We start from the raw sequence: 20328 nt of genomic DNA, 5'->3' as shown, positions 1-20328 counted from the left end.
GGAGAGAGGGATGAATGTTCTTATGGGTAAACTCTCCCGTTCTTCCTAGCCTAGACTTGCACAAGTCCCTGAGCTAATAATAAGTACAGTGAAGTCTTGTTAATCCGACATCATCCGTTGCACATCAAATTGTAGGATTAACGAGGATGTTGGACTAAATAATTGAGACAAAGTTGTGTTTATTCAATTTGTTGCCAGCATAAGCATCACATAAAGCTTGTTGGACAAACGGAGGTTGGTCTAAGGAGACCTGACTGTAGTTTAAATGGTAATTTCTAAAAAAAAAGTATTTATATCCTGCCAACAGTCTGGCATCTTTGGTTGTGTCCATTTATCTAGACTTGCCTCTTTGAAGGATAGAATTACTATCTGTCCATGGGCTGAGCATATAGTGCAGTCTACTGTAGCACAATGCTGTAAGGAGACAACTTTAGGGTGGTATAAATAGTTATCCCATAGCTTCTTCATCCTTCAGAGTGAGCAGTTTGAGTCGTCTGCTTGGTGTGCCAATGAACTCCATGATTTGGCTGATGATCACAACATTGCAGAATATATTTGAAATGAGAACACTTCTTTTTCAAATATAACTGATAATTCAGTAAACATTCTATTGCTAGCTGAGCTTATGAATATACATTGTAGTTCCACGTTTATTTTAGCAGCTGAACTTTAGCATCTCAAGTTTCAGTAATGTTGAGAAAGTTTTACATTTGGCCAAATATACATGTCTCTTGCCTAGGGGAGAATTTGGTAAGCATTCCATGGCCTCTTTTCATCTTGGTGGTATCATTTATTAATATATATTTAGGCATCAGATTTGTGGTTGAAACTTTGGTACACAGTAGGTTATGTCTAAAGTATCTGTCTAATTTGGGAAGTTGGATTATGTTGACAGCATGGAATTTCTGTTGGGGTACATTTATTTAACGTTTTTAGTCACTAAATGACAGCTGAACAACCTACTGAAGCAGATATGATATGTACACTTCAGGTGGAAGTTGGTAAGAAAGAATATATTCTCAATCTTGATTTATAATTATATGAACATGTTAAAAAGATTTCAAAAGATATTGATTTTGTTATTCAGTTACTATTCATGAACTGTAAACCAACCTTTTTCTGATCACTCAGTATTATGTGATGAATTTTATTACCCAAAGGTAGTTTTAGCTGTTTCTTCATTAATTAGATTTTCATAACAACCATTCATTATGGTTTTTCAAATACTGTTTGAGCAGTCTTTGCTGTGAATAATTTTAAAAATATCCTTAGAACCAAACAAAGCAATTGATGACTAATAGAGCCCAAAATGAAAAAAAACAACTTCATTGACAGATGAAACTAGTCTGTCTCACAGTCCCTGGACCATATCACTTCTCTATAAGCTCACCCCGCACCGGTTTGAGTAGTAAATGAAGCAAGTCTAGATTTTCCACAGGTTCACTTTTGTCTCCTTTTTCGGTTGAAATGTAGCTGTCTGTTCTCATCAGTACTCTTCAGAGATGAAAAAAAGTAGTCTGACATGATACCTGCTTGTTATTAATTCTGACAGCATCATTATTTTAACACAAACATATCATTCTAATTTTATGGTAAAAATATTTTTTAATTTGCAGTACATTGTATGAAAATCTAAACCGAAAACAGTATTTCAAAATGTATGTATCTATTTTGGGGGGTTAAAAATTCTGCATTGGTCGAAGAGAGAAATTGAAAAGTAATATTTTTGTTTCTGTGACAACCAGATTTAAAAACTGACTCTTACATCAACATGATGGGGAAGTTACAGGGTCATGGGAATCTTTTCATTTTGTAACAAAGTGTGTAATTAAGAATTGTTTGTTTATCATTGGAGAAGCCTTTTATATATTTCACAGTATGATTAAGTCTGTATTTTTAGAAATTCAAGGAATGTTATGAATCTGATTATACTTGATCAGTTTTAGCAGAGATTATTATTTCATTGTCTCTGATTTCAGAAAGAAAACACACATACCAACAAATGTTCTTTCCCGTTAATACCTAGACTACCTTTAGAGACTATAAAATCATTTGTAAGTAAGGAGGACACAGATTAGTCCCTCAGTTGTAGAAACATGAATAGCTAAGAAGAAAATAATTGTTAGACCTGTCCCTTCCTGCTTCTCCCACCCCATTCAGCTGAGACCCATCCCTCATAACGACCCCCACTGCAGTGGAGAGTCTCCCTACATGATACCAACAGGCAGGCAGATGGGTTGTATGCAAATTAGGCATCACAGACAATGCAACATCTCCCTGTCCTCATATGAATGAATCTGTTGAACCACTCCCAAAGGAAATCCCCTTTGTCTTGGACATCCAGACTGGAAGTTCCCCCCATCACCACGGTAACCTATGAGTCACTGCCACCAATGCTGTATTTTCAAGATGCCTTACCATTTTTGGCATGCTGCATCACCTTCCGTCCAAAGGGGTGGGCTAGACCGAAACATAGCTGCTTTTATGTCATGGGATTGGCCTGCCTTTCAGTAGCTGCTTGGAGCATGCTCATTAACATGGTAGGGAGGAAAGGCTAGTCTTTCCTCAAACATGAGCAATCCATTTTGTGTTATTAATAACTAACTATCAGTGATAGACAGACTTAATCACCTATCCAAAACCAGCAATTTGCATTATTATCTTCCATTAATAACCTCAGTATTCTTTGTTTGGACTAAAACAAATTCCTTGCATTGTTTAGATTTCTCAAATCCCATATTTCATTGTGGCTTGTGGGGTTAACTTGTCTTATCAGTTGTGAAATGAAGTAAGCCCTCTGATACTCCACACACTTATTGAAATGAAATCCCCCCCAAAGCAAATCGCTTAGAGCCTTGCATTTGACCCAGACCAGTCTTGCTTCTCCAAATTCCCTGTGCCTGTCTGTGGAGTAGCTGTGTGTTGGACCTAGGCAGAACACTGGTAGGTAGGTACTCTTTGCTGGACCAGCTTCTGGATACCAGCCAGAATCATGTTGTTGATTTAGTTGTGTTCATTTAGGTTCTGGCATCAGCACATGGAAGTGTACTGATTCACCAACGTTTGTGAAAATAGCCGGGTGTGGGAGATGTGCTACGACCATGTTGCTGTATCAGGAAGTTGGAGTATTATTGTGTGGGCACGATGCTGCTCCTGTTTTTTGTTTGGGCTTTGACTTTGTGATCTGTTGCACTATTTGTGTGATGGGACATGCGATTTGGTATTTTATTATTTTTTTGTATGTTGTCAATTTTTTTATAGAATATTATTTGTACGCTATATTCTCTTTGTTGGTTAGTGATAGTGTTGTTTATTCCAGAGACCATATACCGAATATGGTCTCTGTTTATTCAGTGAATGGTTTAAATGTCATCAGTGTTGTTTAACATAAACTAGGGTTCCAGTACAGCCATTTTAGTCATAAATATTATGACTATTTCTCTGCACCACAGAGGCACTATTCTGCTGTTTCTAGAAAACATTTCTCCACTTACCACAAACTTACTATCCAAAATTTTGAAAAATGGAATGGTAATTGTTTTATAGGATTTTGTAACAGTTGAAGTCTTGAATAAGATGGGAATTAAGAATGTCTGTCTTATAAATGTAAGATAGACAACTATGAGAGAACACTGACTGTTCCTGTATTTCTTGTAATCATGAGTTTCGCTTATCTTTGTTCAGTTTGTTTCGTAGTTCACAATCAATAATTGTGCAGCCAGGTCCTGGGCCCAGAGGCACTGACGCTAAATATTATATTACCCCTCACTCCCAGCAGGATGCAAGGCGCATGAGACAGACCTATTCAGGTGACATATCTTTTTGTATCATATACAGCAGATGAGGGCAGCAAACAGCAATCACACAATGGTGGCAATAAATGCTGAAGCTTGGAGCAACAGTCATAGTGAAGATTGATTTTTCTCGTTGTTTTGTTTGTTGAAAGATCAACCTTAGACATGCACAGCGTTCCTGTGAATGTAAAATTGTGTTAAGTGATAAAACTGGGAATCCTGCAAATTGTCAGCATTAGACTTCATGAATAGTTATCAAGATGTAATGTTGTGTTCAGACAGACATGGCTCATGGATGACTCTTGCACTGCTTCTCCTTAGAATGAAACTGAAAATCATCAAGTTAGAAGTTGGAGTAATACTGCAAGTATTCTTGAGCATGTTTAGATAATAGTGAACCCAAGACCTGAAACAAACAGTCTCTAGCTCAAACAGTGTAAGATATATGTTCACCCAGAATTATGACCATATCACTGGCCAGTAACATATTGGACAAGATGTGACAATTCAAATCCCTGATTATACGATATGAAAATGTAAGGATATTAATGTGAATAAGAATCAATTCTGTTCACAACTACCACCATGGTGACTGGGGAAAGTGTGTCTGTGTCAGTATGGCCCACTGACTGATATCACAGAAGATATCTCAAACAAACTTGATATCATTACATAATCACTGAAGAAGTTAATTTGTTCATCTGTAAGGGTATATGTGAGATTACAGCGCACCAGCATGATGTCTGTGCCCCCAGGGAGGAAGACTCATCAGTGATGTGCAGCGTATGTGCAGTAACAGGCTAAGTAGGTGACAATTGCCAGGAAGTTGGTATTAGATTCACAGATAAGATGGCATCAGGGAAAGGCTGGATGGAAGAGTTACATGGTAAACGTGCGTGTCACTGATATATGCTGTCATGGCTGGCTGTATGTCATCACTAAAACTCAAGTCAACTTTAACTAATGTCAGTTCATTTTTTTGTAGAATACATATCTCTGTAGTCCAACTCAGTTAGATTAATAAGAGGTGAACTAGTGTAAGGGTTGTTGTCCAGTTGTCATGTTCCAGTGCCCGATTATCATCATGTCTGTTTATTATGTTTACTGGCATGAAAGGCCAAAATAATATTGGTTAGAAACGGGTGGTGTATCTTTAAAGCCTTATTTGTCTCACAGATCCTGAACCGTATTATTTCCCCTACTGTCTAGCCCTCCTACAGTGCTCAAGCCCTAAATAAAGCAGGTCTACGTTTCTCCATGTTCTGAATCTCTGGTCTTCCTGGGTCCCCTTTTCAACTGAAATGTATTCATTTTTTACAATCAAAATTATACATATATTCACAAACAAAGTGTTAGTCTACTATGAGGCCATGTTGTGTCCTGACTACTGGTTTCGTCAACGTCCTTGAGAATATTGAAATTATTTGTAGTTGATCGTGTTATCATATCTGTCAGATGTGCTTGGTCAATGGGAGCTCTCTGTCAACTCTGTTGCCTAGTTACACCTGTCTCTGGTTGCTATGTCTCCTCATCATTCAAATCGCACTGGGATTTCCAACATCTTTGAATAAGATAAACATGGTTCAGTATTTTGAAAAAAAGATCTTTTACAACTGGAATTGAGAAAAATCAGTTATTTGTGTCCTGCAAGCAGGACTTTTAATGAATGGTGCCTTAATGCGAAGGCCCTAAATCAAGCAAATCTAGACTTTTCCTCAGTGTTATATTCTGAATCCCCCACTTTGTTGGGTCTCTTTTTCAGTTTGAGAGGAGTTTTTGGTTTCTATGAAATATTAGTCTGTCGTACCGACCCTGAAGTAAATATATATCCAAGAAAACCCACACAAGTCTAGAAAATGTGGCAAGTCTAGATTTCCTTGCTTCAGGAAATGAAGAAAGTCTCGGGTCTCCATTTCATTACATTATTTTATTTTTACAAGGAACTTTTTTGTCAGTAAAATATTTCAGACTAGTTGTTAGTCTAATGAAATATATACATTCTTCTGATACTAAGTATTTGTCTACAGCAAAGCTAGAACTGTGGTGTTACAGTTACACTCACATTGTCTGTGGAATATGATCCAAAGTTGACTGTCTAGAGTTCAACAGCATGAATCAGATTTTAGTTTTGTATTATCAGTCATGCCAAAGTGAGAACAAGTGACAGTTGTTTCTCTTCAAGATCATGTTATGTACCACTGGCTTGATCTTTTTTTTATTAGTATGAACTATTTTTCCTGTGAAATATGTTCAGTGAGTTAAAATGAGTTGTTAGTCTATGCAGGCATTGTCACAGTGTTTCTGTTTCCTCCAAGGCTCCACCCCCCTACCGTCAGAACCAGCCCCCCCCCCCCCCCCCCCCCCCCCACACACACACACACACCTCTCCAACCTCCTTCCCTCACTCATGTTGATTGTCCCCAAAACAGTATAGCCAGTAATTAACTCCACAGGGAATGCTGTCTCATTTTGAATGTGACCTTGACATTGGTGTTGTCTGGTGTGCTGAGTGTGTCTGCCATGTTTTGTCATTATGACATCACCCTGAGCCTGGCTTGGGCTGTCCCCTGGGTCGTACATCACACATAAGAGACACGCATGGTCTGCTTCTAAACACAAATGGTAAAACATTTAATAACCGATCCATATGTCCCATAAAGCTAAGTTCATAACAACCTCACCAAAATTTGAGTTTGTAATCAACTTCATCATGAACATTATGTTCTCTTTCAAAGAAAAAAATATTAATGCCTCTTTTTGTTTGGAGCCATTCCGCAATGGTTTTTCATTGTTTCACATCCTGACAGCACTGTCCTTGTACAGATATACTCCACACCACATGGCCTAGTCTGTCTTACAGTCCCTGAACCACATTTTCTCTCCTGCCAGGCCCTCTATGGAGTGCTAAAGCTTTAAATGAAGCAAGTCTAGACATCATCAGGTTCTGATTCTCTGGTTTCATGGGGTTCCTTTTCAATTTATATGGGTTTGTTAGTTACTATCAAACTTATACAATGTATATATTTAGAGACTAAGTGTTAGTCTACACATGGTCATACTGTCCCTGTACAGAAATCCAGGCGTCACATGACAACACTGTCCCTGTACAGAAATCCAGGCGTCACATGACAACACTGTCCCTGTACAGAAATCCAGGCGTCACATGACAACACTGTCCCTGTACAGAAATCCAGTAGACATCACATGACAGCAATGTCCCTGTACAGAAATACAGTAGACGTCACATGACAACAATGTCCCTGTACAGAAATACTGTAGACATCACACGACAACACTCTACCTGTACAGAAATACTGCATACAACACACATGGCAATACCATCCTTTTAAAGAAATACTGTACACACTGCATGGCAGTGCTGTCTCTGTACAAAAATATTGTATATCTCTCATAACAGAATTTCCCATCCACCCACCTATGACATGTGACCACACCCACCTGGGAGCAGGGTGTTGAAGAGGTTATTGTCTCAGGCAATCCCACACCACTAGTAGTATGAATGCTATCTCTGTTTAACCATGATGTAGTTATGTGGAGATATGTTTTGACATGAATAAATGACTCCAGTATGCTAATGGTGTTGTTTAGCACTCCACCAGGACCATCCAACTGACAGATAGCATGAAAACATCCACAAAGATAAACAATAGCAGGGTCTCTCCCCGTGACAACATTCTTGCAGCCATGTTTCTGGCCCAGTGACTGTTGGGGATGATATCTTCCTGGTGTACAGTTCATATTTAAAAAAATACCCAACTGACTGCAGTGAACAGTTCATCCATTTACCAGCGACATGCCTGTAACAAAATGTTACAGCTAATGGCTCAAAACACAACAGGAACTTGAAACATTTTTCAAGTGTGAACACAGCCCAGTGAATAATGTAGACACATTTGTACATCAAATCACTGAGAGAAATCCATGGTATTGTCAAGTATTTTGTATTAGCATACAACACCTTTTCATGCTTTCTGATACAATTGTGGGGCCACTCACACCTGATAAACAACCTGTATCGCCACACATTAGAGAGCATAAACCATTTGACTGAGTTCTTAATAAAGAGAGCTGATACAATAGAAACACACAAATCAATGACAGACATTGTGGGAACTGTTTCTGTCATGCTGTACCAGCAGCAGTCAGTGTTGCCCTGCAAGATGGTTGACATATTCACGTTACCCATTGGTGTTTCAGTTGCCAAATGTTCTTAATGTGTTTAGTATTTAAGTACTAAACATGTAAATGAGTGATGCCTGAAAAGTGTTTAGACAGATGGAATGTGTTTGTCTGTAACTGAATTGTCTCCTTGTAAATTTATTATTTTGGACACTTGATTTGTGGCCTCTGAGCTGAAGAGTATATTGCCATTTCTTGTAAATTTGATGTCTGGAATTAACATAACGGATATCTGGTTACTAGGGGTGGGTTACCTGGGCATAAAATTTGGACCCGTCCCAGTCCTACTTTGAATGAATTTTATCTGTTAATTTGCTGAAAGATGTGATGTGTTGCAGTTGACCCTTGTGATGTTTTAAGCAGGAAGTGTATCCAGTTACGGTTATCTGAAGGGGAAATAAGATAAGAAATCACATGCATATAGATTCATAAATGCAAATATGATATAAGAGCTGTATCGTCCTGTCATGGTCATGGTGACCATGTGTTTCAGGTCATATGAAACTGTTGTCATGCACATCCTGAAACACAATCTCACATCTGAGCTGACCTAATTCAAAGGCATGGGGTATGTGAAAATAGTCAGATGTAACAGAGACCATGCATTAATATATCTCTGGTTGTAACCGTGTCAAATAGGTTAGTTTAGGTTTCAAACAAAAACAATCTTTTTTAAACCAAATTAATTATTTTCTACCCTGTGAATCCAATTTTCTGAGGTTCTATATTAGATGATATTCAGTCTCAATACATTTTGCTGCAGTTTCGAAATAGGGAAGTATTGTCAGCATGTTCATGAATTTTATTGTTATGACACGGCGAGTTAGTCAAGCAACAGCCTCAACTCTTGAATGACTTGCCGTATGTTCATATTGAATGTTTTCATGCTAGTCATCCACAACTAAATCATGCTGGTGTCATGTTACGGGGGATGGATCTCCATCTGGGAAGTGGAGCCAGCACTTCTGAGCCTGGGAACAGTTCTTAGACTGTGACAGAACAAACTGATTCTGATGATAACAACATCTGGCCTAGTCTTTGAGACCTGTATCCAGGCTAATCTGGGGTAAACCAAGAGAGGATTTACTAGGATTTGTAAATATACATCATATGTGATATTTGATGCATGCACAAAATCATGCATCATCGTGGATTAATTTTAATGGAAAATCTACCCTACAACCCCAACCCACCCCCCACCCCCAACCATACAACACACAGACTCACATGCTAAGTGATGAGTGTACATTTAATAGACATCTTTGTCCATTCTAAAACTACAGTACTCTTGAAATATTCCTTCTAATGAACAACATTCATATTCTTTTGTGATCATCTGAGATCTGTGTCTAAATAGGTGATGTATATATTTCAAGATGAGCAGTTTTGTTGCAGTAGTCAGTTCCATGCAGCAGCAATGCACTGGTTAGAGGATACAGACTTTCATTCTATATCACATATAAAGAATGCAGGATGTCAGCCAAGATGACTGCACCTCTCTGAGTCAGGCAGCAATTACGTCTCCTTAAATCATCAACATTAAGCACATTTGAAACAATCCAGCTCTCAATTATTTTTTTGCAAACATACTGAGACAGATGGATAATATTCTTCGGTCTACAATGAATGATTTGAAGATATGTGTTTGATGGAAATAGTCACAGGAGCAACCATATCAATTGGTATCTTTACTAATTTACATATTTGTGCCAGAAACACATGATTCCAAATGATTTGGTACCAAATTGAACCAGTCCTCAACAGAATATATTTCCTTTTGCTGTGTCTTGATGAGACTGGATATCTGGGGAGATTAAGTTCCAAAACTGAAGTAAGAATGTTTTGTAACATGTCTAAAGAAAGTCTATATGTCTAAGCTGCTGATAAACAATATATATGAATTGTTTAAGAGCTGTTTCACAGAACTTCTTTCTGCTAGCATACAGTTATGTGGAAAGGCATTGTACAGATGAGCAAACAGAAGATGACCAGATAAATACAAGTTATTACTCAGAAATGGAATGCTGACACAGCTGCAGTGCTTTTATCTGTGGACAACTCTTAATTTAATCAGTTGAGAAGGCTTGGATTTATTGTGAGCATCTGGAAACTGTTTATAATATGTGGCTGAGTAGTGCTAGGCAGTGATGCACCTGGCTGTGTGACCATAGGCTAGGACAGGAGGCTGATTGAGCTGGTTGTGTGGACAGGTATGATTGGTGACAGGAGCTGGCTTGTGGACTGGAGCTGATTTGTGACAGAAGCAGATTGTGGACAGGGATGACTGGGGACAGGAACTGATAGGTGACAGGAGCTGGTTGTGGACAGGAGCTGTTTGTGTGCAGGGAAGATTGTGGACAGGGGAGATTGTTGACAAGCAGATTGTGGATAGGAGTGGGTTGTGGACAAGGTTGATTTGCGACATGAGCAGATTGTGGATATGTACGGGTGGTGGACAGGGGAGATTGAAGGACAGGAGCTGGTTGTAAACTTGAGCGGACTGTTGACAGAATTGGAAGAAAGCTGCAGCTCTCTTTTTTCAAGATAGTGATATTATATAAATATGACCACAAGTGTCTCATTGGAACAGTCATATGGGAATATATGAACATTTTAGACTGACTCCTTCATCTTACGACACCAAATCATTTCCTAGTGAAATTATTCACCAGCATAGTCATTTTCAGATTTATAATTAGGCCAAAATGTTATTTCATCTCTTAACAAGCCCACATTCCTTGTCTTATTAACTTCCACGCTTTGGAATGTGAGACCATCCTTATTGGTATCACTCTGCTCTCCCACGCATTATCTATCACCATCTCCTAACATGCACGCAGGCACGCACACACACAAGCACGCAGGTAATCGCGCCCGGTAGAGCCCATTACAGTCAGATGACTAAACATTTGGTAAAATGACTAATAGGGTTAGCCATTTTGCATCATGTGTGTAACAAATATCAATATACTTCAGTCATTTCATGAAATTTCACTTACTAACCTAATCTCCAAAACTTGATCACAAGGTTTTTTCCTTCACTCTGAAAATGTTACTGTTTCATATCTCAGCTAATGATCTTTTTTCTATTTAACATGTCACACAGTCAGTTTTCCTATCTGAGATCTCATAGAAAAAAAATTCTATCATATCTATCAGCTCCTGTCAGCCAGCTGATCCTATCACTGTCCCACCTTGCTGCAGCTACTGCCACATGTGATGTAAGTCAGGTCTCACTGTGTTTGGCATTCTGACTCCTGAGAGTTTTTACGACTTTAGAACCTTTTAACAGTTTGTTCATAATTGCCTTTGTTCACCCAGCAGTGAATGGGTACCTGGTGGGATAATATGGTCATATGACTGTTATCCTTCAGATGCCTCACAGCTGGGTAAACTGGGTAAAGATGTCTTCATTTTGAGCATGATTGTCTTCGGTGCGGCCACTGAGCATCACTGAGCTTGATATTAGCTGTTCTTCAATATATTACATAGGCAGAAGGGGATGGAGGGGTACACACCCACAAACCCCCCGCCCACAACCCCTGCATTTGTCCTGAAAGTACCTTAAATGACCATTGAATCTCTTGTAAAAATTAAGTGTGCATCCCCACATTCTCAAGAATGTGCATCCCACTTTGTCCAAAAAGCTGTACTATAAATCAATTCTGGTTGTCCAGCAGTCCGTCAACCAGCCATTGGCATAGCTACTCCATTTTGCTGCTGCTACTTCCAACTGGTGATGTAATTTTGACCTTCCACCAGCCGACCCCATCACTGCCCAAGTCGCTGCTGCTGCTGGTGCAATCAGAGCACATTGACATTGATTGCTCAGTGTCCTCCCTTCAACCTCAACTCCCTCATTTCCTAGTGCACAGAAAACAACACTTTCATCTGAATCCACGAACTTTGGTGCACCACAATTGGAGATGTGTTACACTGTGCAAAGATTAAATGTGCATGGGGCTTAAGTACATTTCCATGTCCTAATTGAGTCTATACACAAGAAATTGGTATAATTTATGCACAGCTTCAGTTGCCTGTAATGGCTGTTAGATAACACTTGACATCATTGTTTGAAGACTCTCGTAAACCATTTCAACTGAAATGCTGCAAACAACATATGTTCATAAACTTAAAGATGATATAAATGTTTAACAGGAGCTTATCTCCAATACTGAGTGTTATTAAGTACCTGGTAGGAGAACTGCATCTCTTCACCACCAACCAGATGCAGGTCTTCAGCACCACAGCTTGAACATGTATAAATGTACCAGCATTCCTGTAGTCTTGATAGGGATTCTTGATGGCAGAAAGCATTGACAGTTTGGATAAGAAGGTCTAAATCCAGACCTGCAGAAGTATTGGTTGTCAGGATAATTAAAAGTTTGGCTATTTCACATTCCTGCAAGCTGATTCAGAATACTGGAGTGTTTGTTGTCTACACTGACTCAAGCCAGAGTTAACAGAGAACAATTCCGGCTAAATTGGACTTGAAATTTCTAACTGTTCTTTTTCACAGTTAAAGAAATACTCTCTGTAGGATACTAGAGGAGAGTGAGGGACTAGAACATCCCAGTACTAATCCATATGAACAAATTTCTTGGTTAACATAACATGGGCAGTAATATCTGTTGCAGACTAGCACAAGTCTCTAAGATAACATTAATAGTTTAAGTGATAATTTCGATACAATATAAATATGCAGGTCCAGTTTTGATATCATTTGCCACCCTACTATGTCTTCTGAGTACCAGTATCTGGCTGATTTATATAATTCCTTTTCCTCTCAAAGTAGTTGCTTTCAAAGCCTTACCACCACAGAAACATTTAGCCGCTTGTTTACAAGTAATGTACCAGATAGAATAGAAATAATTTGCTATCATATGTACATCTTCAAATAAATGTGGAAGATCTTTTGATTGTTCTATGTCTTTATACACATTTGGATTAGTATCTGTATTGTGACTCTTGCTTATTTCAGAGTATTTGTCTTGTGTAGGTCACATCAGACCAAGTTTACATTTTTTGCCAATAAAAACAAAGAATCTTCTTTTTGGAGGGTGGACATTTTATCTTTTCCTTATTCTTGAAAAAATACAACTGACTGATCCATAAAACAAGAAATAAGATTGGTCAGGCCTTGCGCAGTTTTTAGAATATTGTCATTGTTTCTACATGGAACATTCGTGGAATAAGACATCTTTTATCTTTACACTCATCATGCTCCTGCTGTGATTACCTCTAGTTAGTGGCATGATGTGCGGTAATTATGTTATGCAACTGACAAATGTCAGTTTCAGTCAGTACAACCCTCAGGTTAACCATGACTGACAGCTCAACAACAATCTCTGTGTACTATATCTGTGCAAACAGTCCTGGACTAGCACACACCAGCCAATCAAGTATATCATTATGTCAATTTCATATTACTGAGTATCAATTTCCCTGTTACCCACCATTACCCACATGGTAGAGAGGTTACTGCTGCTTCCGTGTCTGACTCACGTGGTGTAAAACCATGATGAATGGAAGCTCCTCTCACACCCTGGTTTCTCATCTATAACAAGACAACACACAACTCAACAACACACGGACATAGACAACGCCACTCCAGATTATGTACCTCTGTTCAACTCCTTGTACAATACGACATTCTTTGGGCCAGGATTAAGGATAGGACCAATACTTGGTAATATGTATTTCTGTTGTTGTCTGTAACTATTCTGTTACTTGTTCTTGTTGTCTGTAACAATCACTTTCCAAAAACTAACATTTTGCCTCATTTAAAAAAAATTGATTAAACTGGTTCTTCATATATTAGGGTAGGCAGCACAAGAAATCTCTTTTTTTGAATCTCTTGTTGATTGTAAAATGTTTGAAAACGTATTCTGTTTTCTTAATTTACACAAACAAATGTAAGTGGGAAGTGTTACCATGTATAAAATAGATAAGTTTAAGGTGGCAACATCATGAAACAGTTGCTTCCACATCTCTGATAACCATAGTGTATTGGCACATAGGTAATTATTGACAGGAGCAGATATATAAACATCGTTGTACAAGCGTGTGCGGCATACTGACTTTACTAAATGAATGTTTACATTATTATGCTTCCTGAACAAGAACAAAGTTAGTACATAAAGTCATCTACAAGTTTTTGGAAAATCAGCATGGAACACATCTCTACTACCAAATTTACCTTAATCCTTATGAACCACCCACTGGAAAATTAGCTGATCAGATCACCATCAGTTGTTGAATAATGTAAACAACCATCAACTCATATGGTGTGTCAGGATTCCAACTTTAATATTTACAATAAGAACTGAATGATATCAGCAATGATATGCAGATGTAAACAATTTGCTGGTCATTTGAAAGGATATTTTCTCATGTGATAAGCAATAACTTAGTTAAAACTAACCCCAGGGGTAATAAACAGTGATATCAATAGGGCACATTACTTATTATTGGGGAAACCCCCCAAAACAAATGATTAAACTCTTTGTCTTACAGGACATACAGGGCAATCAAATTGCTGTGGTGGTTTGTTTGCCAGAAAGAGAATCAAAATACCAGTTTACTATTTGAGCATGACAGTGGCATTAGATCCGTCCTGAATAATGATGAATGGTAGTATCTGTGTGAGTCATATTCACTTTGTTGGGGATGCTGGCAAGTGAGATGGTGTTTGTTTAGAACACATTGATGTCAGCATGATGGAGAATGGCTATTTTATTGCAGACTATGGTTGTAAACTAGACATTTGTATCAGTGATTCTGATTGGTTCTAGTAGTCTGAACAGATGTGGATCTGATGGATTGTCTCCTGTCTACAGAAATTGTATCTGTCTATTCACCATTGAAACTACTTCATATATTTCATAGTTAGAGTCAAGTTTTGTTTTTACAAAATGTATTTCAGTTACAGGATTAAGACAAATTAGGGCAATAACATATGGTAAGTCCTAGATCATTCAATTTACAATAATGACTGGAGTATTGCATAAGAAATTTGAAAGATTTGAGAAGATGCGATTAAGTATGATTTATGCATCTAACAAGATGAAGATAGATTGATTTGTGATTGAAACGTTTATGTCATGGGGATATTTCTTCCAACAATCTGTATGATGTAAATGATGCATATCTTCCTGTTGCATGTCATGTACATACTTATCGTCAGGACTGTCGTGTCAAGTTCTTGAAGCTGCTTTAGCGTGGAAGACTTTCACTGTTTTATTGGACATATTGATCGAAGGTGATCCTGCTGAGGAGGGAGCTTGATGTAAACTCCACACTCCATTCCCTGTGAGGAGTCCATCAAGTGCTGGCCACCTGGTGTCAGCCCTGCATGCTGCAGCAGTAATCCAATTTGCTTATGTAACCATGGCAACTGCAAGTCTATCATCCTCAAATTTGGAGTCAGTTGCCAGCAGACTAAATCAAATGACATTTTGTGGGGTATTTTGGTTTCACAAATACAACCACTGTATCATGTTGGACAGTGTATTAGCAGGGAGATTGTGAGAAGTAATTGTCTGTAGGGGATGGATGTTATCTCTGGGGCAGGGTTGACTTGTCCATTCCATCTGTTAGTTTGTGCTTCATCTCAGATTAATTGGTTTACAGTAGCCTACCTACTCATGTTTAGCCGAACCTGTTTCACCCGAGATCATGACTACCATATCCTTTTTCCAGAGCTTCACCCACTTCCTGGATCTTCTTTAAGGCGACACAAAGAAGCTTGCACTCTAAGTGTAGGTCAGTCTATAACTGTCCATTATCCACTATCGTTATTGCGACTGAATTGACTCGCACTTGTGAAAAGACATACAAAAATGATATTGCATTTTCTAACACTTTGGTGAATGTATAAATTATGTACAAAAAAATCCATTTTGCTGCAATTTTATGTCCTCTCTGTTATACTTTCAACATTGCAGATGACAGCTTTCAGTGACTTTATTAAGACTTTAAATATATATCAAATAATAATGACAAGATACCTCAGTTTTAAGAACCAGGGCTTTGATCCAGGAAGTGTTTGTAACATGACTCCTTGTCGTAACTCTATAGTTATGCATGCCATAGTTCTATGAACGTTTCATCAATAGGGAACTGTAACTGAAAATGTCACTGTTTCATGGAACATGTTTCAATAATGAGAAGGAGGTCCTGAGGTGGGCCGAATGGCATGGACATATTCAGGAGCCAAGACTCTCCCAAACACTAGTCCATCCTGCCTTGATAAGTCAGAGCAATACCTGGAATCTTCCACCGTCCATGAGGATTCGTCACACACTTAGGTATTTGCCTCTCCTCCAAATGGGGAACACTTTAGCCAAAAAGGTACTTGACAGCTGAGTGTATCATGAAATGGTGCAGAAAATGGGAAGGAAAGGAAATTGATATTTTAAGCCATTGAACAGGTTCTTATGTTCTTATGAGCTCATACAATTTATTACCGGCCATTTTCATGACTGTTATCCCCACAACGTAGTATCCCTAATGAGTAAGCTAACTACACCAGCAGAAAGGTGAAGGTCAAGATGATGAACATGAAGTATGAACAATCTGTGACGTCAGCATATCAGATGCAAATTACATACCACATTTACTAACACTGTAGTGTTAGCACTGATCATTCTTACAAGATCAGTAGTCACCACAAAGTATTTTACTTTACTAAATCTGGGAAGGTACAAGACCATTATATGGAATCTTAGTATGGCTGTTAGACTAACATCAGTTTCTGAAAACTATTCATGAATATTATCATAAATTGTATTGAAAAGTAGTCCTCATACTTTCTTCATTTGGAGACTTGCCACATATTTTAGACTTGTATGTGATTTCTGAAGGGATAACTGTGATAACAGAAGTGACTTCAAGACTCTGGTTATCAAAGCAGGCGTGTTGTCAGTAACCCTAGTGGTGTGGGTTACTTTAACCAAATAGTCATCTGTTACTGTTTTGGGTGTAGCTCTAGCAAGCTCTATGTATGAAGCATGCTCATTTTTTCCAATCAATGAGAATGTTAGAGGTGTTGATTCGTCTGTTTTCAAATGCTTTCTAAAAAATTACTTCTGAGATGAGGGATGGCATAAAACTAGTGGTGTTCTATGGGGGTTAGCAAGGTCAGGTGGTGTTCTATGGGGGTTAGCAAGGTCAGGTGGTGTTCTATGGGGGTTAGCAAGGTCAGGCGGTGTCCTATTGGGGGTAAGCAAGGAGAGGTGGTGTTCTATGGGGGTAAGCAAGGTCAGGTGGTGTTCTATGGGGGTTAGCAAGTTCAGGTGGTGTTCTATGGGGGTAAGCAAGGTCAGGTGGTAATCTATGGGGGTAAGCAAGGCCAGGCGGTGTTCTATGGGGGTAAGCAAGGACAGGTGGTGTTCTGTGGAGGTAAGCAAGGCCATGTGGTGTTCTATGGGGGTCAGCAAGGTCAGGTGGTGTTCTATGGGGGTTAGCAAGGTCAGGTGGTGTTCTATGGGGGTTAGCAAGGACTGGTGGTGTTCTATGGGGAGAGCAGAGCTGGGTAATGTCCTGTGTTGCTAGCAGAACCAGGTAGTGCCACTTGGTAGTCAGTAGAGGATGGTTCAAAAGGCGAGTTGAGCTTGGTATTAACGTGAGATGTATCATTCTTAATACTGTCCAAATACTGCAGAACTGCTTACACAAGCAGATCAATAACTATGGCATGTACACTAACTAGAATCTATTTTTGATAATTCCTTACCCTATTTCCTGGCTCTGAGACAAGACAAGATGTGGCCATATTCAACTGACATACAAGGATGTCTGGAAAACAACTCCAGCCATAAATGTTTGTGTAAATGTAGATTTGTAAGTATAATGAGTTGGATGTGGACATTGCTTAGCCACATACATCCACATCTGTATAGCTTTGGCCTGGTAAGGATGTCTCCTGAAACACATACATGTTTAATAACCAAAAATTAGTTGCTTTTTAATCTCAGGAAGGTCTTCGGAAATAGCTATAAAAATATTAATGTTTCAGTAATATTTTCCATACCAGTCCTTTCCCCAACAATATTACAATATACAAATAACTTGAATCAGCAAAATTCTGTTTTGTGTATTTTTATGGACATTAAAAGAAACAAAATGGTAAAAATCATTCTTGTAAACAAACAAATCAATAAATATTTATTAAAGCAGGTATTGTAACTAGGCATAGCAGGAGTCTTTATGGATGTCTCTTATATGGATTGCCTTGGTCAAAGTAATGTAGGTCACAGGCATGTTGATGTCAAATTGAGCACGCACATGTCTGTTGCATTCAGTGACACTTGTGTAAACTTGAGACTGTATTAGGCTTTCTCGTCTATATATTGATTTCACTTTATTCCTTGGAGCAAAGAGTCTCCAAAATGTTGCTCTGTCAATTGGTTAGGGTGGATGTATAGCGTGTGCAAGGACATTGGATGGTTTTCACCGAGGTTAGTATTGTTGCATAAGTAAACTTGATGTGATTGTGGCAAGGTCCAGCAGGGTTATGTGTGCTGGTCCGTGTATAAGTCAAAATGTATATAATATACTTATACAACCCTGTATTGTTGCAGTGTGGGGACAGGGGAAGAAATCCATCTATAGACTTGTGAGAGTGTACTTGGCTTCACCAAGAATATAGTGTCACCATTGGAATAATTTTCATTTGCTGTGACAAATTCATCCTGTCTGGGTTAAAGTTCTAAAATGTACTCCAAAGAATTTTATTTCCAAGAACTATGAATGAAATAGTCTTTGTTTCTTTAGATGCTGAAAATCAATCATTTTTAACTATGGACTATATTTTATGAGAATTACTGTACATTAAGGGGGAGTGAATGTTTATTCCGTGCTGCTCTATTGTCACGAGTTATTACTGAGACAGAGAGACCTAGCCCTTTACCTGGTGTGTGACTGAGACAGGACAGGAACAGTGTTGTACCAGTGACATGTCACTGACCTATATGTGAATGACGACAGGTTAACGAGGGGTGTTGATATCTCACTGACCACTTCACTACAGCAGACATGGCTACTGGTCAACTTTCTCATGTATCTTTTGGTAGGTACTGCCCTCATTCTGTCATATATCAAACTGAGACATGTTCCTAACATGATATAGATTTCTTTTTCAGGTAAATATCTCAATGATATCCAACAAATTACATGTGTGATGACTGAGATTTGTCTTTGTGTTCACATAATGCAATTTTTGCCAATAACGCCTCTGTTGTTGATTTCATTAGCTGTGATATGTACATGCGTGAGTACATACATACGTGATGACCTCTTTAACTGTCTCTGTAAGTAACTGTCTCTATATGTACATGACACACTGCCCGTGACACAGAACACAGATGCAGGTGTACATTACACTAGCCTAATGAGAGGGGTGGATCAGCTGGAAAGTCTGTGCATTTCACTTGAAAGTCATCATCCTCTAAAGGTATTCTCATACACCTATTCAATTGGTATTTTGTCAAATATTTTGAGTGAAACATTTTACATAGTGAAAGTAAAACTCTCTGTAGTTGTCTGTTCTTGCTCGTTTCATTAACAATACAAACAGTGGATAAACAGTGAATGAGAAGTATGTGTTATTATTTGATATGTAGTGTAGTGTTGTAGTGGTACATTAGAATTGTAACTTTACAAATATTGCACTATGTCAAACAGAAAATCTAACAGAAATGTCAACATAAGTGTGGTTTTGGAACTGGGGTTTGATTCTGATGAAAACTTTATTGCAATGCAATTATATAATGACTGTACTAGAAAGTCTATTTATATTTCATGCTGTATATGTATATATGTATATGTGCATGTGTTCCAGGTTAGATATAATTTGGGTTTTTTTATTTGTCTATCTGTAGTATATAAACATGCAATTTGTCCCAAAGTGATCAGAGGTGTGCACAGTTATGAAGGTATTTCTTGTAGCCACAGTTCTGTGTCATGTAGCTCGTCATCAGTTTAGTGATATTACCAATATACTGGAATTCCTCAACATGAAAGATTGATGAATAAGTATCATAACCCTTTTGGAAAAATACCAGCATACTGCTTTTTTGAAAATATTTTGATCTTGTTTGAAAGGTTTTCAAGTGTGAGAACCATTAACAAGTCCAACTGAAGTAATGAAATTCTAACTGCTTTCTGTGATCAAAGAGAAGTTCTATTGCGACCCATTTCCTTAACATAATTTGTCGCTTGCTTCAGCTGTTGTGTTCAAAGCAACATCCTCCAAAATATCAAGTTTTTGAAAACCCAGAGGGTATGTTTTTATGTTCAATTTCATAATCTAATTCAATAAAAAAAACAACAA

The 20328-nt window shown here is 38.3% G+C and overlaps 1 protein-coding gene across 13 annotated transcripts in view; it reads left to right on the top strand.

Annotated features, from left to right (window-relative positions):
* LOC137260992 (uncharacterized) overlaps positions 1–20328 on the top strand; it is a 105049-nt gene that overhangs the window by 13039 nt on the left and 71682 nt on the right. For 6 of the 13 annotated variants that reach the window (XM_067798595.1, XM_067798594.1, XM_067798588.1 and 3 more), the window contains exon 1: positions 19017–19065. The exons of 2 other annotated variants lie outside the window; for them this stretch is intronic. In XM_067798595.1, coding sequence (XP_067654696.1) covers positions 19032–19065 — 34 coding nt within the window. In that variant the 5' untranslated portion in view covers positions 19017–19031. Of the gene's footprint in view, positions 1–2809; positions 2948–19016; positions 19066–20328 lie in introns of those variants that run through there. 5 more of the 13 variants (XM_067798597.1, XM_067798585.1, XM_067798598.1 and 2 more) reach the window with 3 other exon arrangements.

This window comes from Haliotis asinina, chromosome 14 (assembly GCF_037392515.1).
Source record: "Haliotis asinina isolate JCU_RB_2024 chromosome 14, JCU_Hal_asi_v2, whole genome shotgun sequence".
Lineage (NCBI taxonomy): Eukaryota > Metazoa > Mollusca > Gastropoda > Lepetellida > Haliotidae > Haliotis > Haliotis asinina.
Note: the sequence above shows the minus strand (reverse complement) of the source record. Positions and strands in the feature narration are given on the sequence as shown.